The 21,164-nt window shown below is 40.4% G+C and overlaps 1 protein-coding gene across 1 annotated transcript; it reads right to left on the minus strand.

The window, feature by feature from the left end:
- Positions 1–263: 263 nt before the first annotated feature.
- Positions 264–18,327, minus strand: LOC117405272 (probable tRNA methyltransferase 9B). The gene is made up of 4 exons (XM_034008207.3): positions 17,981–18,327; positions 6,037–6,237; positions 4,674–4,847; positions 264–1,978 (listed from the first exon to the last, which is right to left on the minus strand). The coding sequence occupies exons 2-4, from the start codon at positions 6,188–6,190 to the stop codon at positions 972–974; spliced, it is 1,335 nt and encodes a 444-aa protein (XP_033864098.3). The 5' UTR covers positions 6,191–6,237; positions 17,981–18,327; the 3' UTR covers positions 264–971.
- Between the last annotated feature and the right edge of the window lie 2,837 nt (positions 18,328–21,164).

The raw sequence follows: 21,164 nt of genomic DNA on the forward strand, positions 1-21,164 counted from the left end.
TGCTGTGTATGTGAAAGTTAGAGCCAAGGTGAGACCCTAGCTCAGCCCTTAGTACTGGTTTAATGATGTTTTGGGTAACTAGTGCTGCTTGTGTAATTCACATGACTTAATGTGTTATGCAAGTGTTTCCAGTGCTTCATCATTATTTGACCTGGAACTATACTCCTGTCTTCACAAGATTACTCCATTGACCGTTCTAGAGAATTCACAATTGGGGATTGGGGGGTGGGGATTGGGGGCCTCAACATCAGACATTGGGCATGTTATTCAAGAAAAATATTTATTAAGGACATGGTTACAAACATTCATCTAGTATTTAAAATGTACAAAAACAGTTGTACCACACTTTTGACTACATAAAAGAGCAGCACTTTTCTTTCTGAACCCTAGAGTTTCTATCTTCACATCACTAACTGTTAGTTTAATAATAAATACTTTTATAAAAAGCCTTCCTGATTTTAAAAAACACAATCTAATAAATGTCTACAGAGCAAATGGAGAAAGTATCTGAACACCATCAGTTTTATACAGTAAAAACAGTAACTTTCTATCCATGTTTATTTAACAAAGTTGTATGCATGACAGATGTAAATAAATTATTCAAGTTTTGACAATGCTGTAACATGTACTCATACCTATACACTATTGGCAGCTATTTACTTTTGGTAGCAGCCAATAGGAATAAATCACAAAACATTTTTAAAACAAACAGAAATGCTTTGCTTCATGATTCATGTAAAACATTAAGCTTCAACAGAACCCAGTGTTAAAAAAAGTAAAATGAAATGTTGACTGCTAAAAGGCTGTGCCACATTACAATTATACATTTAAATGAACAGGCAGCAATTTTATAAAAACAAAAAGATGGGCACCAACTTAAAATGCTGTATTATAGCACGTGAAATTCAAGTGCATTCCGCTTGATTCAAAATATTAAAAATTACAAATAAAAACTAGACTTTCAAAATGTCCTAAATTTTCCAAACCTGAACCTTTTCGGCTATCACACACCAATTAGCGTGATCAAAATAAGTATGAATGACATGAAGCTCCTCAAAGTGCTTTTTAATGAGTTCCAGAAGCTCTCCTTCCTTAAATACATGATAATATCGAAGGAAAGAGCCGTCCATTTGTTTCCATTTATTCTCTGGTAAAACACCATCCTCTTGAGGGCTTTCTGTGTGGTCAAGTAATTGAAGCCTGTGGTTCTGCTCGCTACACTTTGATGTGTTGCTGTGGGTGTTACCACAGATTTCTCTCTCACATGCAGAACCTTTCCTATGAGAGACAAGATCAGGCAAGGGTATTCTGCCACATCCGTGAACAATAGCTGCAGAAAGGGCTTGTTTTTCTTCTGTTGCAGGGTTGCCACTCTGAAAATGTTGCGATTCTCTGTCCCCTGAAGGATTTGGAGGCTGGATCTCTCCCGTAAAACGGAAGACTTCGTCGTCTTCTGAATTCTGCCTTGAGCAAAACAAGCTAGAAACCTGTTTCATCAGACCCCCAGATTTGAGTTGACTCACTTTATTCAACTGACGGTTGTAATTAGTCAATGCGTTCAGCTCTTTAGGGGATCTTGAATGGCTGTTGCTGCCGAAATCTAATACTGAATCCAGCGACCTAGAAAAGAGCCACAACTTTAAGGATTTCTCAAACGAAGTGTACACTGTGTCCTCGTTATCGCCCACGGAGGATGTACTTTTGATTTTCCTGTGCACATCTTTGTGGTCATCGCCACTGCTAGAGAAGCCGGAGCAACTGAATTCTTCCTGTTCCCGTTTCTTCTGAACATCTTCGGGTGACGGAGTGGATGGGGGTTTGGGATTCCAGGGGACAAAGATATCTTGCTTTTCAAACTTGCGTCTCTTCTGCTCCATTGCCCACACATAGATCATTATGCGGCCTCCCACTCGAAGAGTGCGTGCCATCTCCTGGATTGCCCGGATGCGTCGCTCCTTTGTGGAGAAGTGGTGGATTACTGGAAAAGAGAAAAATGGTTACAGCCTTATTTTCAATGATTTGTTGAATAAGCTTTGTCATATCCCTCTGCAACACTTAGTACGCCCATTTACAATAACGTTACTCTTACATTACACTCTACATCCAGAGTCAATTAATCAAACAAAATAGCACACATCCCAGAAAACATAACACTGGTTCCCTGAAATAAAAATGTAACCATTACCTCATGGGTATTTATCCCTAAAGACCACCCTGTAACCTGAATGGATATAACAAAGACTGCATGTCAGAGCCTGTGACGCAGTCATTATTTCTTAGCAGACACCCTTATCCAGGGCGACTTACAATTGTTACAAGATATCACATTATTTTTACATACAATTACATTATTTTTTACACATTATTTTTACATACAATTACCCATTTATAGAGTTGGGTTTTTACTGGAGCAATCTAGGTAAAGTACCTTGCTCAAGGGTACAGTAGCAGCGTCCCCCACCTGGGACTGAACCCATGACCCTCCGGTCAAGAGTCCAGAGCCCTAACCACTACTCCACGCTGCTGGTACTTTCAGTTTAATTTAGAAAATCACCACCACTTTTTTAGACAACGGAACAGCAAATAATAGCATCAATTTGATTATTTACACACTGTAACAAAAAAGTTAAATACATAAATAAATAAATAGATAAATAAAATCAGAATAAAGTAAACAATTTCTAGAAATATTTGCGCACAAGGCTTTATATTCCTGGCTTTTGAAAAAGCAACCTAAAATATGCATGCAGTATAATCTCTGGCTCCTCTGCTAACGAACCATAAATCCATCTGCAGGAATGCCTCAGCTCTCACAGAGTGAGAAGATGTCATGATCTTATATGGGTCATGCCATTAGTGATGCTACTTGTGTTGTTGAAGCTTTGCTGTAGCCTAGCAATGGTGGTTTGATGAAAACCAAACTGTATCTCAGAGTAGCTTTTAATTCAGACAGCTTGCCTTCATTTCAAATTAATAAAAAAGCCTGTACTGTTATTTTATTCAGCAGCCACTCCTCAAATTGACCAAGTATCTTTTTATCTTTTCATGTTTATTTAGGCAAACAATAAATATTTCAAGTCACAATTAACTGAAATCACATAATAGCATAAAGCCTTTTAAGAAACTAAACAATATTTAAGCAATTTAGGTTATCTCGGTTTATCAACAAACTGCATACACAGGAGGTTAATTTGCTTTTCCATAATGCAAACTGATCCCGATTTTAAAATTACTAAATGCATGACTCTTGTTTAATATGGAAAGCAGGGTAATATTAAATCACTGGTCCATTATGAAGATAAGACACAGTGAATTGAGCAAACATAACATCCACTAATATAAATGCGAGTCATATAACCTTACTGTAGTATGCAATACAGTACAGCCTCAGAGTTACAAACACCAAATTTGTGAACTGCCCGGTCTACCCAACATCCCACTTTCAACCACAAGTATGCAAATCACTCAGACATGCGTACAATGCAACAGATAGACACTCCTATAAAACACCATGCTGGTCACGAAGAAGGCAAAATCACTGTACCAACAAATGTTTCCAGACAAAGGTGAAGAAGATTTCAAAGCAAGTACTGGGGAATTTCACTCTGAACATTTGAATTTTAAAACAAAGCACATGCTTAAAAACAAGCATTATGCAAAGCCAGGTTTTCCAGGACATTTAAATTTGTTTCTGCTACAGTTACAATTTCAAGGGTAACTTAAATGTTTCCTTTTTCCATTTATAGTACTGTTTTAAAGACTTTAGAACCATAACAATCTGAGCATTGCATTACTGTGCTGTATCTTTGTATTATTCTCCAAATTTAGGGTGTAGACAGCAGGTGTACATTTCTTATTAAAACCATTGAAAACTCATTTTCAGAGTTACAGATATTTGAGACATATGAACCACCTCCATTCCCAAAGTGGTTGGAACTCTAAGGTTCTGCTGTACTACAATGTTTAAATCCCTGTTCATTCTGCCTGCCATTTCCTTAATTAGATGTCCCATGCAGACAGAACTGATTACTTTTGCCATTGCTCTTCGGTTAAGCACACCAAGATGATATGTTCCCTGATAAAAGACGGATTTTCTGTAAACTGTTGCTAGGTGACCTGCAGCCATCGATGGCCAGATGACTTTGAACAGATCGCTTATCCTATGTAGCCTGGTAACTCAGTGCAATCATTACGTGAAAGGTATGTTATCAACTCAGTTGCCAATTGAGTACAAGGCAATCATTTGCTACTCAATTACAGCACAGTACATGAAAATTTGCTCCAAGAACGTTCCTCAGATGAATGACAAACAGCAAAAACAAAATGTAACATAACCCATTCAAACCGAGTCCAAAAACTTACATTTTCAAAATAAAATGCATATATATATTTTTTTATTGTGTTATCTGAAAAATAAGAAGTGGATACCTAAATAGACATATTTGCCGTTCCAATTGAAACAACCGACAAAACAGCTGCTTGAATGTGTGTGCAGAACTGGAATGGCAAGTTAGCCAAATCGACATCATTGACCCTCACCTGGGTGTCATCACCGTTGTGTTGTGATCTAAAGAAGATCCTTGCCTGTGAACAAATAGGCTGCCATTGGGAAAAGTTGTGTTGCTGCTGCCACAGAAGTGCAAGAGAAAGAAAATGAATAAAACAAAAAGTACCTGCAATGGAAAGAATGGCATCAAAACAGCCGTCTCGATATGGGAGCCGCAGGCCGTCACACACCTGCACCTCGTGGCCATGACCTCTGGCCAAGTCTACGAGAGGCAGGCAGTAGTCACAGCCCATCTTGAAGCTTTCACGGTTAATATGGAGATATTTGCCATTGCCACAACCTGCAGAATTAAATACAATAGTTTTAAGAATGCTGAAATCAGCCACATCTTGAAAATCTGGCAACATCTTCATGCAAGGAAAAACAGAATTTCTACTCGACACTTCTAAAGCATAGGTCGATGGAATATGAAATGCAATGTTAACACACTTAATAAAGTTTATATAAACTTTACAAAAAGTGCTCATTAAGTGATACAACCTCTGATAAAATGGTAACCATACTAATTTACTCCAAAGAGAGTGCAATGACAAGTTAAATTGGAGACATTGAACAAGTGACCTGGCAGCCATGACACAAAAACTTTTCTAGAGAATAATTAGGTTTATTATTTATGGTGTTTACAATTCCCATTCGTCAGAAATCATAGGCATAATTGTTAATAATGGTAGACAAATAAATGTATATGTTGGTGTGTGCTGCAAAGGGTGTCGCCACTGGATTCAACAGAGAACATCCGAATTAGAATGATATATGATACTTGCCTATGATGCCTGTCTTAGGAGACACCCTGTAATTTATGGATCACGCTGTGTCTTCAATTGTACTCGTTTTCCCTGTTGTGAAATGCAACTGCCCGTACATTGAGTTACTCATTTCTAAGTGAGAAATGGGTCAGTTTTTTTTAATGCTCCTGCTATTATTCTCTACTTTTCTTATTCTTTAAATTGTGTTCTTATTAGCGTTTACTGTAGACAAACACCTACAACTGATTAAAAATAGTGTTTTTCCTGCTTAATAATAATGTAGTTTTAGTGAAACAATCCACTAAATGGTATTAAAAAAGCCTCACCTTCACCCATTTCATGTTTTGCCTGAGACATGCTGCTACATCACTGCCGACATGCTTTTGTACTGAGAGTTCAACAAAAATGGCAGTGATACTTTTCTAAAGGGCACTATCATAGTAAATGTGGCTTATCTCTTAATAGTAATTTACTAAATCTCTTCACCATATATCTGAATGTTATCTGTCTACTCTTGTTGCTTCAGTGACATTTTCACTGCTCCCAGTATTGTGCAGCTGAACTTTTAATTTCCAACTTGCTTTATTCACTTGGAAAAAGCTCCTGTACGTACTACACTATAGAGCAGTCTTCCGCTACATGTAGAACAAATTTAAAAAAACTAAAGCAGAATGTGAAAAATCAGGCCTTTTTTGGTAAATAAATAAAACAGAAGACACCCACCAATATCCGCAATTATGCTGCCAGGCTCCTGGTCCAGAAGGAACTGGCGCACTTTTGGCCAGGCCTTGTAACGGTGGTCATTGAAGTGGGGAGCGATTTTCTCGTATACGCTGTGGACATGGTCTCTTTCCAGCTGGCTGGCCTCCTTCTCCATTGTGACAGCCCTGGAGCCTTCATGAATCAGTCTAAAGCATTTCAGAGCTGGAAACAAAAGAAGCATGAACAGGATTTAGTCTCATTTGAACAATCATGTCTCCTGTGTGCAGCTGCCCCTTTTCTTTACAAAACATACCGGCTGGCATGGCTGTGCTGGATACAACCAGGAAACCCTTAAGGGATGTGAGGTGGTTCAACACAAATTGAAATGTTGTAATGCTCAAGTAAACTCAATTATGTTTTTACTTGGGTTTCATACACTTAATTAGACCATTTGTCCACATGATTGTTAAACTGTTTATTTTATAAAACCTTTGCTTCATTAAAAATAAATTAAAAAGCAGAAGGAAGTCACTATTTTTCAAAAAAACACCATATTTTTCACAGCAAATTAGTGTTCCTAAAGCACCAGACATGCATGCCAAATCAGCTGGTTACCAAACTAGTAAAATTGTTAGTGTAAAACATGCACAATACTTAAAAGGTAGTCCAGTAGTAGCCATGGTAGTAAAAATGGTGAAGTACAGCTCCACGATAAAATTGAAGTCAATGCTATATGCAATTTAGTTAACATGTCCTGTATCTTCTGCTAGAGGGCATTATCTGACTAGAAAGTGGTTTGACACAGATTACTACTGAAATACAATGTTTCACCAGCAAGTGTCACACACCCAATATCAGGTCACTATAGAAGACCATCTTTTAAAACCAAATACTACACGTTATAATTTGATCAAACAGGAAATTAAACTAAATCCAATGAAATACAGTACAGCAGATGTGGACCAATGCACAGGAAGCTCCAAGTAAACATTTCTGTTTGTGGCAAACGAGATAACTTTTAATATACTGCAATTTAATGCTTTATCATTAAGATTGGCAAAACAAAAATAATATCAGTACTTCTATTGCACTGGAATCAAAGGTGGTCTGACGGATTGCTTGAACTGTGTTTTTAGGTCTTCATTATTAATAAATAATAATTACCAACACAGTTAAAAATGCATTTTTTTCTCTTTGAGCACAGTAACTACACTACCCTTCCCCCACTCACCCTGCTTTCTACAGCAAACACTACACCTCTCCCTCTGAATTGTGAATCCCTGGGTGATTCAGGCACAATTGGAAACTGCAAGTGATTCAGTACACATGAAGAGTAAATAAGGAACGTTTTGCAGTCTGAATTAACACTGCCTCTGACCTCGCTCACATCCAGGTATTTTGTAAAGGATTATGCTTATGTTGCAGTAATCCTTTTTTGTCAAGTATAATGTATAAATAGTCTGCTATTGTAGCTATTCAATAAATGAAAACAAAATGAAAACAATAATGGAAACATCGTCTTTGCAAAATGACATTTCATGCAGGTTATCCTGTTCATTAAAAAGGCAACAAACAAAACTGAAAGCCTTGGCTCAGCATGCTGATTATTCAGATTACTTCAGAATCTTGTTGGATTGATCATCTCCTGTTCACTTAAATGGGGAGTATGTATACAGCCTGCTATATTGATTTGAATGCAATAACTATAAAACTCTCCCTCTGAACGAGCATGAACAAATCCATTAACGTCACAGCATAACTCCAAACCATTTGCAGTTTAACTGCGCTCTGATAAAATGCATGGTTGTCTGTAAAGCTTAGTCTGTAAATCCACAGCGCTCCCTGCTGTTTTGTTTCATGCATTTTCCATTTAATTTTGCCACCTCAGTGGCAGGACTAATGAAGTGCAGCAGATTCAAAGCTGGTCAAAAAAAAAAAAAAAGGATTGCAAAGATCTGACATTTTTGCGTTAGTGCACCACAAGTCTCCCACGGCTACCACTGTATTTTGGCAACAGAGATTTATTTGACTTTAAGATGTGTGTATATGTTAATGCCAGGCGTAGTTATTGACTTAACACTAACTTTTCAAACAAATACCCTAAGGTATGCTTTGGACACTGAAGATCTGTAGCTTCTTAACTGACATAACTTGCTTGTAGAAGTTTCAGCTACAATCAAAGCAAACTTTCCCTTTGGCCTAACGCTGTGAACTTGGTGTGTATTTGGAATTGCTAGTGTGCCTTCCCAGTGAGTCGCAAGCATATTCCTCTCCTTTTCAGTTTGTTCTCTTGAGACATACAGGATATTTATTCCTGGATTTCTCTCCTTAGCTACTCTGTAGAAGTCAAATGGTGTTGCTGTTTGACCCTTTCCACTACAAACATACCGCCAAACTGATCTTTTAACTGTTCCTCCAATCCTGTCAACAACTCCTTTGCCATGTGATGTTGCAAAAAAATGCCAGCTAACTTTGAAGCTGAACTTCTCCTCCCACAAATGCAGGTTTGAGAAGAGGAACCACTGTTTGAATTGTGAGCTGGCTCCATCTGAACAGATCTTAACTTCTGTGATTGCAGGGTATTTGTTCTTCAATGATTCAAGGATATGGGTCATGAAGGTGTATTCTTGGATGAATGCGGATTATCACACCACCTGTTCAACCATGTGCTTAAACCAGGAAGTTATGATTGCTGTTATGATACAATAGGAAGTAATGACTGCATATGACCAACAGGTGGCAGCACTTAAAACATGGTGTCGGACGTACGGGTGTCCGACACCAGGATTTCTGCTAAACTGTAGATTACGGTGAGCAATCAATCTGGTAAATATGTTAGGGGGACCCCTTGTGCAGAGAAACTATGGTATGAAATAATTTCAAAACTCAAAGCGGGAGCAAACTAAATAAATATGAAATTTCGGTGTCGGACGTACTGGGAGTCAGTGTCGTTATTAACATTATTAATTTTACAAAATTGAGTGATTATGAAATTTGCAGTTTGCCCTCATCATTAAGCTAACACAGTATGCTTTAGAAAGAAATATTAAAATGAATGTATTATTCTTTAGTAACCTGTACAAATTTTAATGACTCCATACGTTTCGCATCAAGTTTTGGGTAATGCCTTATAAATCCTAAAAGTTGAAAAAATTTCCTGTAAAATGAGTGTAAATTCATCATGATAGGATGATTTAAAAAAATTAACCCCTGGGCTGACCTTCCTGTGGAATTGCCCCTAAACAACTGCAAACAATACTCTAATAGCTAATAGAGCAGTACAAATAACCTCAACCTCCTATTCTGCTGATATCATACTCAAAACAATACGTGTTCATCAGTTCAAGGAAATACACAACTTGTAGAATTAACATTTCTGTGTTCCTGAACCAAAGTCATACAATTATATAAGTGGGAACCGCTTTTTGGACAAAACTTAATACAGTCAGCACTCACATATCCAACCCTATAACATTTTGACTTCAGTGACGATTAAAACAAGTGTGACACATATTCGATTATTATATTTTGGCCCGTTCTGACGGAACCATGCACACATAACCATGCACACATAAAAAAAGTATTGTTTCCTTAATTCTCAAACCACACATTTTTTAGCAACAGTTTTAAATCAAGCAACACGTTCGGTGCGGTTCTCTTTTATTGATAACCCCCAAAAAACTTGCTTTGACAAAAACACAAATCTGTTGACTTTTAAAGCGATATCCTGAAAAGTGTTGATCTAAAGTGTTTTTCATAGTATAAAACTGAAACACCTTTGAAAGTACAACAATATTGAACAAACCTCTCCTCCAGTATAACACTACAGACAGAGAACACACTGCATCAATTCAGTGAGTTTCAGTTGAGTCGAATCACTATGCAATGAATGGAGTTTCAACAAGGAAGGGAATACCAGGAACGGAATACCGAGCTGAGGGTCGCTCTACAGAGAAGAAAATGGGTAGTGTGTCTCTGGATGACTGGGGTTAAAATCCAGACCTGCTTTATAACAGAACATTAAGAAGCATTTCCTTCATCATATTTCTAGGACTAAAACATGCTAGTAAATTGGTGGCAAAGTGGTCGACATAACATATTGTAACGATCCGTGTATTGTGTTTGTGTACTGTATTCCCTCTTGTTTCTACTGTCTGTTAATGCCGCTGTATTGTGTTCCTCTCCCCCCCGTCTGTATTACCTGTAGCTGCGGGTTCGCTCTGTCTCTGGCTGTGCGAGCTGCCCCTGTCATAGGCTGTTTGTTGTGTGTGCCCATTGGTCCTGGTGTGCGGCTGGGGACCAATGGGGTAGCTGTTCGCTCTGGCACCCGATTAACATAAAGGGGCGGGGCTCAGCTATAAAACTGGTCGTTGCACGCTCATTGGGTCGGTGCTGAGCAAGTGGCTGGAGCAGTGGGCTCTTAAAGAAGTTCATAAATAAAAGCCTTGAACTTGAAAACGGCGTGTTGTCTTTGTCTATCCTGCGCACTGCGCGGAAAACGCTACACTGGTGTCAGAAGCGGGATCAGTACAACGAGTGATCCAGCGTTGAGCAGAAACAGGAGAAGACAAAGATGGACCAATGGCTGTGGTACGACTCCAGGCCGTCACAGAACCGGTGGGACGGCGGACTGGGGGATCTCCTCGGTGACTTGGAGGAGCGAGGTTGGTGCCTTGCCTGCGGGGAGTTCGGGCACCAGGTGACGTGCTGCCCCTTCCAGGACGAAGGGGACCTACTGCCTGCCCGAAAACAAAAGCGGAGGAGGGGTGGTCATTCTCGGAGGCTAGCGAAGGAGTCTAGATCATCTCCCGCGTGGGGGATGGGGGGCCTACCGCCGCCGCGTGAGAGAGCGCCAGGGCCGCCGCCGCCGCCGCCGCGTGAGAGAGCGCCAGGGCCACCGCCGCCGCGTGAGAGAGCGCCAGGGCCGCCGCCGCCGCGTGAGAGAGCGCCAGGGCCGCCGCCGCCGCGTGAGAGAGCGCCAGGGCCGCCGCCGCCGCGTGAGAGAGCGCCAGGGCCGCCGCCGCGTGAGAGAGCGCCAGGGCCGCCGCCGCGTGAGAGAGCGCCAGGGCCGCCGCCGCGTGAGAGAGCGCCAGGGCCGCCGCCGCCGCGTGAGAGAGCGCCAGGGCCGCCGCCGCCGCCGCGTGAGAGAGCGCCAGGGCCGCCGCCGCCGCCGCGTGAGAGAGCGCCAGGGCCGCCGCCGCCGCGTGAGAGAGCGCCAGGGCCGCCGCCGCCGCCGCGTGAGAGAGCGCCAGGGCCGCCGCCGCCGCCTGCGAGAGAGCCAGGGCCGCCGCCGCCTGCGAGAGAGCCAGGGCCGCCGCCGCCTGCGAGAGAGCCAGGGCCGCCGCCGTCGCCGCCTGCGAGAGAGCCAGGGCCGCCGCCGCCTGCGAGAGAGCCAGGGTCGCCGCCTGCGAGAGAGCCAGGGTCGCCGCCTGCGAGAGAGCCAGGGCCGCCGCCTGCGAGAGAGCCAGGGCCGCCGCCGTCGCCGCCTGCGAGAGAGCCAGGGCCGCCGCCGCCTGCGAGAGAGCCAGGGCCGCCGCCTGCGAGAGAGCCAGGGCCGTCGCCGCCTGCGAGAGAGCCAGGGCCGCCGCCGCCTGCGAGAGAGCCAGGGCCGCCGCCGCCTGAGAAAGCACCACTGCTACCTGCCTTAAGAGAGCTACCGCTGAAAGCGCCAGTCTTTTTAAGGGCTCCTGCAAAGGGCGTGACCAAGGGACAGGAGCAAAGAGAACCGCTGCCGCCTGTGGGAGAACACTTGTGGCCTGAGAGCGAGCTCCTGATACTGGGGTACCGAGAGTCACTCAGCTCAGCAGGGAATAGCAGATTGCCTTCCGCACAGCACGGCCCGTCGGCTCACCCACCAAAGGCCCTGGATGGAAAACCGGACATGCGGGGAGGGGGTCTGTGTTTCAGGGGTGGAGGTGGCCGATCTCAGTCATAAGCTGTATGGAGCCTTGTGAACTTTTTGGGGGCAAAAAGGCTAAGGTGGGGGTAGTGTAACGATCCGTGTATTGTGTTTGTGTACTGTATTCCCTCTTGTTTCTACTGTCTGTTAATGCCGCTGTATTGTGTTCCTCTCCCCCCCGTCTGTATTACCTGTAGCTGCGGGTTCGCTCTGTCTCTGGCTGTGCGAGCTGCCCCTGTCATAGGCTGTTTGTTGTGTGTGCCCATTGGTCCTGGTGTGCGGCTGGGGACCAATGGGGTAGCTGTTCGCTCTGGCACCCGATTAACATAAAGGGGCGGGGCTCAGCTATAAAACTGGTCGTTGCACGCTCATTGGGTCGGTGCTGAGCAAGTGGCTGGAGCAGTGGGCTCTTAAAGAAGTTCATAAATAAAAGCCTTGAACTTGAAAACGGCGTGTTGTCTTTGTCTATCCTGTGCACTGCGCGAAAACGCTACAATATCTTCTATACTTTTATTTATTTATTTTTTAAAAGAAGCAACAGTTCCACTTGATCATTATCAGCTGTTGGCCTACTGACAGTCGCCATCATAAGTTAAGAAGGCAGAGAATTTTCATCGGAACATCAAGTCCTCATTCTATCTAATGAACATCAGACAGGCAATGATTTGTCACCTGAAGCATGAGATTGACTGAGAAGAGTATATAAATAGGCTCACCAGAGTGTGGTGTGAATTTAAAAAGAAAGAGCCTTCATTAATTAATCAGACCTTGTTATTTACTGCGGATGGCTGTTGAAACTCGAAAGAACACAAGTGTAGCAGGCAGAGGCAGAGAACTAAAATTGATTACCTGCCCTGCTTGCTGCATAACTGACTTCAAAGGCTGGGGCATTTTCTTCATGGACAAGGCTCCTCTGTGTATCACACAGTGTGTCCATTTAGCACTGCTGTCATGGATTGCTGTGAGGCTTACAAAGTTTAGTCACGCGGTATGAAACAGCATAAGAAGCTTTAAGACGCCTGGCAGACATTGTAGAATACTGGCTTATAGCGCTTTTTGCTGATTTAATGCCTCAAATTTTCTTTTGAAAATGTTGAGTGGTTTATCCTTTAGTCCAGTATGTCATCTCCAAATGGCGTCTAAGTTTGCAAGGCTTCAAGATGTCATTAGCCAGTACATTACCACAGACAACACACGGAGGACAAGGTTCATCTGCAGTTACAACAAAAGTAAATCCAATTTGTAAGATGATGCACCTGCACAAATCACTGTCGCTGTACAATGGGGCAGGAACAGAACTCTCGCTCATTCTTAAACACAAAATCTCCTGTGATTGGGTCTCTGTATTAAGTGCAAACTAAAAGCTACCTTTTATTTATTTCTTTTTTAAAACATTTGCAAGTTTGTAAAATGTCTTATTTAGATTTTAGTGTTGTTTTTTTTTTATTTCTTACAGTAATCCGTTGCACATCTGACTGCGGTGGGACCAGACTAAGGGCGGATATGTAAAAAGTCAGATGAATGAATCCTGTTTTAAATACCATTAAACACAGCTGTAACAATTACTATATGCACACAATTATTGTTTTGAGATTCAGTTATTAGGGCGCTCCCCTAAATCCCTTGTTTAGAAATATACAGGGTATTAATGCTTGTGACAGAGAAGCCCTCTGCTGTGTGGATGTGTGCATTTGCTGCTGAGTGACAGGCAAGGGATCGAGGCAAAGGTTGAAGCTGATACGCTCCCCGCAGGCGAACAGCATTTATTTACATATCAACACACTGAACAGCTCACAGGACACTACCAGACACTAAACTTTGGTGGGATCTACAATCTGTGAACTAATCTTCTCTGTTCAATAATAAACTAACATTGATAATGGCAGATATGTGACGGACGGATATGCACTATAATTAGTGCATTACTACTATAAGAAGTTTGACACACGTACCATGAAAAAGTACAGTGGATCAGCACAACCTACAAGCACAATGTGAAATTTAATCGAAAAAACTTAAATGCACCCGAGTTGGTTAATTAAAATCGGTGGCTCCAAGATATCCTGAATTATTAGCCTTAAACTCCACCAAGTCAAGTACAGTATCATCACAACTGGATGTGACTGTGACAGAGATCGAATGACACTTGGTGTTAGATCTCCCTCCCGACCTGTGAGAGCACTAGGTAAAGAGAACAGAGTACCCTGGACTAAAAGGCAGGACAATTTATTCCCATGGGTAGGTGGAAGTCGGCCGGCTAGAAAAAGGGCAGAGCTACGGTACCCGAACGGGAAACCATGTGGCATCCTCTGATTGGTCCTGCTTTTGGTCCTGCTAACTGCCCGAGACCTGAGCAGGATTACCCAGGGTGTCCAACCATTTTGTAAGCACACCACTCGACCGCACAATATCACACGAAACTGAGTGCACAACAGTTAGTAGTTAGATGAAGAAAAGATCTGGCTTTTTCCAGTCTGATAACCTTTATCCCAGGACATCAAAAAGTCATGGGTGCTCAAGAAAAGGACAACTCCTGTTCAGTGTGGTCAGAAGCATGTAATGACGTCAACCAATTCACACAATAATGCTCTCTCTGAATACAGGTAGCAAGCAAGCAAGCTGCATCAACAAGAACAAAGCACTGATTTCATATTACTTGACATTGTAAGCACTTTATTAGGAACACCCTGCAAGTGGCCACACCCTATATCCTCACAGCAAACAACGTAGATTGGATTGAAAGTATCAATCTTAAAACCTTCCTATTATGTGCACTTCTTATTTCTGCAATTAACCTGAAGCCAGAAGCACACTGCCAGAACAAATCTGTGCCCGCAGAAGTGCTTAGCACATCAAACTGTATTAGGCAATGCACCTGCCAAACCAAAAATGAATTGTATTTCAGTGGCAAAAAGCATGTACGGCTTACAGATATGAGTAGAGTCAGCAAACATGTGATCAATGTTATCCCATGGACTGAAAGAAAAAGAAATCCCATCCCAACAGCATCACTATCCCAGATATTCCAGTGTGCTACAATGCCGTACAGTACACCGAAACTTGTCTTAAGTCCACCTATAGGGATCTTGAAGGTAGTGCTTTATAAACAATCTTTATGCATTAACATTAAAAATTCATTAAGAAATCATTATGTCATTCCAGTGTGCATTTTTTTTTTTATAAAGGATAATGGATAGTGTGTTCGCTGAGGGCTAAAGATATGGGGTGTATTCAGATTGATTTAAACATTAATCACTGAATTCTTTCAAAAAGGACTCTTTCATGACAATTAACACCTAAAAGTGCAAGTAATCTTCTTTAATATATTTATTAATGTACCCACACATACAACTTCAGGGAGAAGGTTTAGATATAATGTTTGTGTTTCACAAGAACCAGAAATGAGGTGCAATAGTGCCCGTTGAAGGCTCTGCTGTATGGCGTTTGACCGCGATGGGAGTTATGCATCCCAAACCAAATTCGAGGGTGCTAACAGAAGTCAAGACCAAACTACCACATGGTAGAGCCTTCATCAAGGGGCACTATCAATATTAGAAAGCCATTTTTCTCATTATTTTTTTTTATAAAAAAAACTAATACCTAGATTTACCTTGAACTTGTAATGATTCATCGAGTACCCTTCCACTGAGAAATCTTTTAGTAAAACAGGCCCAGAAATGTTCATAAAGGATTGCGTACATAATGAGAGGAAAAAAAAAACAACTATTAAATAAATAATTTCTTACTTGTCCGAGTTGCTTCTAGTTTGTCTGGACAGTGATATATCTGAATGGAGCAATATTACTGAACCGTCCGTGTCTCGGTTTGTTGTTGTTGACAGATGCTGAGCGCGAGTCGAGACTCAGAGGCTGTGGATTGGCAGATGTGGCAGGGCTGGTTACTTTCATAGTTGAAAAGAATGGATTGGCTGGTTTTGGTGTTTAATAAAATACATTTGGAGCAATCGTGTCTTAGTTTAGTATTTGCTGTCCAACAGATGTGAACTGAGCATTCATTACAGCAAGTTAAAATTAAGAAGCTGATAGATGTGCAGATTGATTTTAAATTCGATTCACAGTTGATGCTGCGACGTACCAGTGGGCATCTACTGTCTGATAGAAGCCCACTAGAGCAGAAATCTGAATCGTTTTCTAATATAGATTAGCATTTCACAAAACAAGGTTGAGGGGTGCTTCAGAAAAAACATAATAAATATGGCAGGACTGGACTGGCCTGAAAACATTCCCATTAACAATATGAACTGACACTTTGCATCATCTGACTAAAAATGAATCTAGTGTGCGTAGCCTATCTTGCTCAAGGCATAGGTATAACACAGCAAGCAAATGAGGAAGAACAGTATTTAAAATGCCAAATATCCTGATGAAAGACATCAGAAGCAAGCACAGCATATGCAGTACTCTACATTTACATTGATTAAACTGCTCAAATTCACACTACAGATCAAACACTATGATACATTTCAGCTGGGAGATAGCAACCAGCTCCTTTTGTATTTAAGGGATAATGGCCTTGCTGTGACTTGTTACAAGGTAATCATGAAACTGCAGAGTCATTCACTGAAAGAGTAAATGTTATGAGAGGAGGGTTTGACCGATGCATTTCATCAGGAAGCAGTGGTTTTCTGACAGGTGTCACTAATTAGTGTCACCTTCTCTTCCGTACTTTATTTGCTGTACTGTTAAGTAAAAACACAATGGCTGCCATCCATAGAAAACAACTGGAGAGCGGTGTCTGGTTGTTTTACAGTAGAACATTCTTCCTATATGACAATCTGCTCTCATCTCACAAGCAGTAGATTGGATACTGCAGGGCAAACATATTGGAAGTAAAAAGTTCAAACCTTATTTCACGCAATACATTCCATGTGCTTTGTCATCGGATATCACGCAACCCCACCCTCATTGGATACCTGGATCTGATTGAGAACTTCCCTTTCTGGAGTAACTCAAAGGCCCAATTGTCATTCCTTCTCCGATGTGAACAATTTAACCAGTTTCCGTGAACAAAACGGTACAGAAAGACTGATTTTGAACTGTGAACTAATGACACCTCATCTGTGAACACGAATCATTACATCTATACAGATTTTGCCAAAGAAAAAATAAGAACTGCTATAAGACAGTCAGTAGGTTAAGGTCGCCATGGGCAGCAGCAAATCTACAGTCTGTTGTCCAAAATGCCTCATAGAATCATCACTTTTTTTCCCTTATTGTCCCCTGCTGGGGACTAAATCCCCTGCCAAAGGGATAAAGTGGAGGCTGTCACACTTCATTTGTGCATCAATCTGGAGAACTGCTTGTCCAATCGTCATGAAACATGGTAGTAACATTTTTAGCTTAAGTTATTGCATTAAGACGAAGAATTGTTGATCAAAATTGATTACAAATTGCATTGTTATTCCATACTATTATGAAATAGTGTTTTTTTTTATTTTTAATTTACAGCCGGGGATGTATGTTAGTTACATATGGTTCTTAGCTGCCTTTGTGAATCATTATTTATTTAAATAAAGAAACGTTTTCCAACTGAGCATCTATCACACTACAGTTACTTTAAAAAAAAAAAAAATTATCAATGTTCGAATACGAATATACGCGTGATTTGTGTTTTTTGGCCTTTAGGGGGCGGTAGGACGCCGATATTGAGTAAATGAAAAACTGATATCACCAATCGACTTTTCAGCCGGATACATATATTTATAGGGTGATCAGACTCTTGGACATACAAACGTGCACAGTGCCCCGGCCTACTGTAATCATGAAATTTGGATGCACCCAAATGTATCTTGCCGTAAGACTCGACGTTTAAATAGCAAAACAGCCAAACAGACAGACAGGTGTGTCAAACAATAACGTTACAAGTTGCGACATGCGGGCTACAGTTCCTGCACCAAACAGTACAAAGAAAATGCACTGCCTTAGTAACAAGGTTTTCAACCAGAGGTTTAAAATACATGCCAGTTAAGTAATATACCGGATAAGAGATAAACGCTTAAGCTTAAGTCAAACGAATAACAATAAAATATTAGTTAAGTACACGTACCTTATTTGTGCAAAGCAGAATGCAACATCTCTTTGTACTCATTGTGTTACTTTCGGTGCACGAAGTTTCTTTTCAGAGGTGGAGAAGTCATCAAAGCAGCATCTTTCTGAGCATTTCATTCACAGTCTGCAAAGGGAATTCTATTTGGGGAAACAAAGCCCGTTTTTAGGCGCTTATTCATCAGCAACTACTAATGCCAGTGTCATATATCATGACTAATTGGTTTCGCTACAATAAAAATGTTGCCACAATCCGCAAATACAGCCGCACAATTTGCTGAAACGCTCCTACTCAAACACCGGTACTACAGTGCAATCCAACAATAGAGTACAAAGACACACCGGCCCTTTTCATTGGAGAGCTCGATCACATGACTTTAACCGTGCAACAATAACATTGACATGCAACAGGAAGGAATCAGCCCTTTTGTTTCAGAGTAATAATGTCGGCCGCTGCTTTGGGTGGTTTCGTACATGTTATGATTTTAGACTTTATTTTTTAATTTTATTTCAAAATTGACTAGCGCTTTTATCGGTTTTAAAACAAAATTGAGCTGTGAATTTGTATATTGCCTTTTTATCTTTAAATTCACATTAAGGAAGTTCAAGCAAGTGCACTACCTGTGAATGTATAAGAAAGCAATGAAGAAAATAAGACTTTTTTAAATATGTTTATCTTTAACAGAAGATAAATATAGATGTGTGTTTTTTAACATTTGGCTTTGTTTTATTTTTTAGGTCAGATTTTGTTTCAATGTAAGGTATTGTGGCTAAATACACTGATGTACTGTATTAAGAAGACGACAATTACATACTACTACTAATATTAATAAATTGTATGTTATATACATTTGCCTGTTAGGTGTACAGTATTGTTTCGTGAAAAACTGTCACCAAAAGCACTATAGCTACTTGTCCAAATGGTGTTTGAATGATGACTAAATCTGATTTATGCCATACTCGTGCCACCTAGTTTTGCCTTTTAACAAATTATTCCATTATTAATAATAAAAGTAGTCTATTAAGACCATCACATGTATTTAGATATACGTTATATTTAACAATCACCTGACCTCCCCTTTAAATGCAATATGTTTTCTGATACCCTTGTGGTACACCCCTAATGGCACTCGTTTAATGAATGACACCACCTGGTGGTAAATTAAGCAAGTATTCTATCATTTTTAAAAACCATTTGAATGGTTCTTTTAAGAAGTTTAGGTCTTGTCCATCGATAGGGATATCGTATTCATAAAATAAGTTGAATCTTTCTGGATATCATTTTTGTGTATTCTTAAAAATAATTCATATTTCTTTCTTGTTACAAAGGTAGAATAACTTCCTAGTTTAAAATATACGTGTTAATATATATTCTGAATCAGTGTGCCCTATTGTGTGAAAGGTATCATATTATATTTGAGGTACTTGAAGTCTTGTTGTTTTCAATATATTTTGACCAGGCCGAGCTTGGAGTCTGCTCCCAAGCCTCAAACAGAGTAGTTTTGTAGGTTAAAGTCTACAATTGGACATGTTCAAGTGCATGTGTTGCATATCACTTCAGATGCCACTGTGTCTGACTGGGATGGGTACTATCAAGCTGACAGTGCTCTTCCCCATTGAACTAGAGGAGTCAGGGACTGGACCTGTGCAACAGCCAGATATTAATCCCAACCAGGATTTAGATGGTCAAAATCTCAGGACAAAGGGACCTCAAACTACACCTGTAATATTAACATTGCATGTACATTTATTCTGTTATTAATGTGTATATGTTAATAATGGTCATGTAAATGAACCACAGGCATGCTGCTAATTCTTACATTAAAAGAGTGTTGCTAACCAAATCCAATATTAACATGTATTAGCACTAGCATTATTATCACCAGTCTAGAAGATCTTTTGTCTTTGCTTGTAATTTATATTTCAAAGGCAACCCTATATACTGTTTGTGCTTCCTAGTATCTAATCATTCCATGTGTAGTAGCTGGAACTCACTCCAATGGTCCTGCTGCAATCACCTGACCTACAGCAGGATTCCTTCTATTCAGAATATTTGCATATCCTCAATGAATATAAAAAAGCAAGGAAAGACCTAAAATATTCTCAGCACCATAATATGTCAGGCAGTAATTATGTTACAAATATTGACATTTGGCTTTAGGCAAGAGTAGATTGAGGATATTTAAAGCAAACAGCCAACTGAAATATACACAGATTTAGAAAAACACACAGACACATATTATTTACCATCTAACTTGGACAATACTGTAAAGTCACCATTCATTACCTACTTAAGTAGCTGTTTAACTAGGAATTTAATTGAAAAAGTAGTAGCGTATGAATGATATTGCTAACATACTTGGTGAATATTGTCCTTTGTAGAATCTAAGCAGTAGCATTTTAGCTGAAGTACTAAAAAAATGTATAGATGTATAGCTTGTTTAACAATTTGAACTAAGGAATGTACAGCACTTTTAATAATGCCATATTAAGAATGTTATTTATTTGTATCCTTAAAATATGGATTTAAAGTTAAATAGCATTGTTTCAGTCATTTTCAACCCCCTCTTGTAATTTTATCCTATTTTTTTTTAATGTGTGAAACACACCGTTAATTTTTCAAAACTAGTGCAAAACAAACAAGTAGTAGAATTAAAGCCTTATTAAAAAGCAGCTTGTTCCAGGTATGCCTCAATTCAGCTCTCTAACATGTCTTCTCACTGATTCATCTGGCACACCACAATGTACCATTGATCTGTCCCCTTGCAACACTCCTAGTGTTCCTAGTGGATATAAACAAATATACTTTATTGCTCTAGTCTACACAGTACTTTTTATTGATGTTTTTCTTACAGTCATGATGCCTCGAGATAATCAAATCAACAGAATCAATTTAGCAAAGGTTTAGCGCTCAATTCACATGTTGACTTCCTTCAGTTTAAAGGCAACTTCAAAATCCTGTTCTGTCTCGCAGTGCTCTGGAATTATGGGGCCAGGTGGCAACCCTATCTCTAGGTGCCAGATTGTCTTTCACCATAGACACATGTAACCCAAATAATTTGAGCACATATTTTTTTGTAAGAATTGTTATTGTGATCTGTAGTTTTGTTCTTACTACTGTACCTTTTGTAAACTTTAATTTAGAAAGATAATATGTAATTGTGTACAGTATAAAGTATCTCACT

Source organism: Acipenser ruthenus, chromosome 9, assembly GCF_902713425.1.
Source record: "Acipenser ruthenus chromosome 9, fAciRut3.2 maternal haplotype, whole genome shotgun sequence".
NCBI lineage: Eukaryota > Metazoa > Chordata > Actinopteri > Acipenseriformes > Acipenseridae > Acipenser > Acipenser ruthenus.

Excerpts from the sequence above, each read along its gene's own strand:
- LOC117405272 (XM_034008207.3), bottom strand. The coding sequence starts at position 6,190 with ATGGAGAAGGAGGCCAGCCAGCTGGAAAGAGACCATGTCCACAGCGTA. Across the intron at positions 4,848-6,036 it reads CAGCATAATTGCGGATATTG|GTTGTGGCAATGGCAAATAT; the intron begins GTGGGTGTCTTC and ends TTAATTCTGCAG. Across the intron at positions 1,979-4,673 it reads TGCCATTCTTTCCATTGCAG|TAATCCACCACTTCTCCACA; the intron begins GTACTTTTTGTT and ends TCTCTTTTCCAG.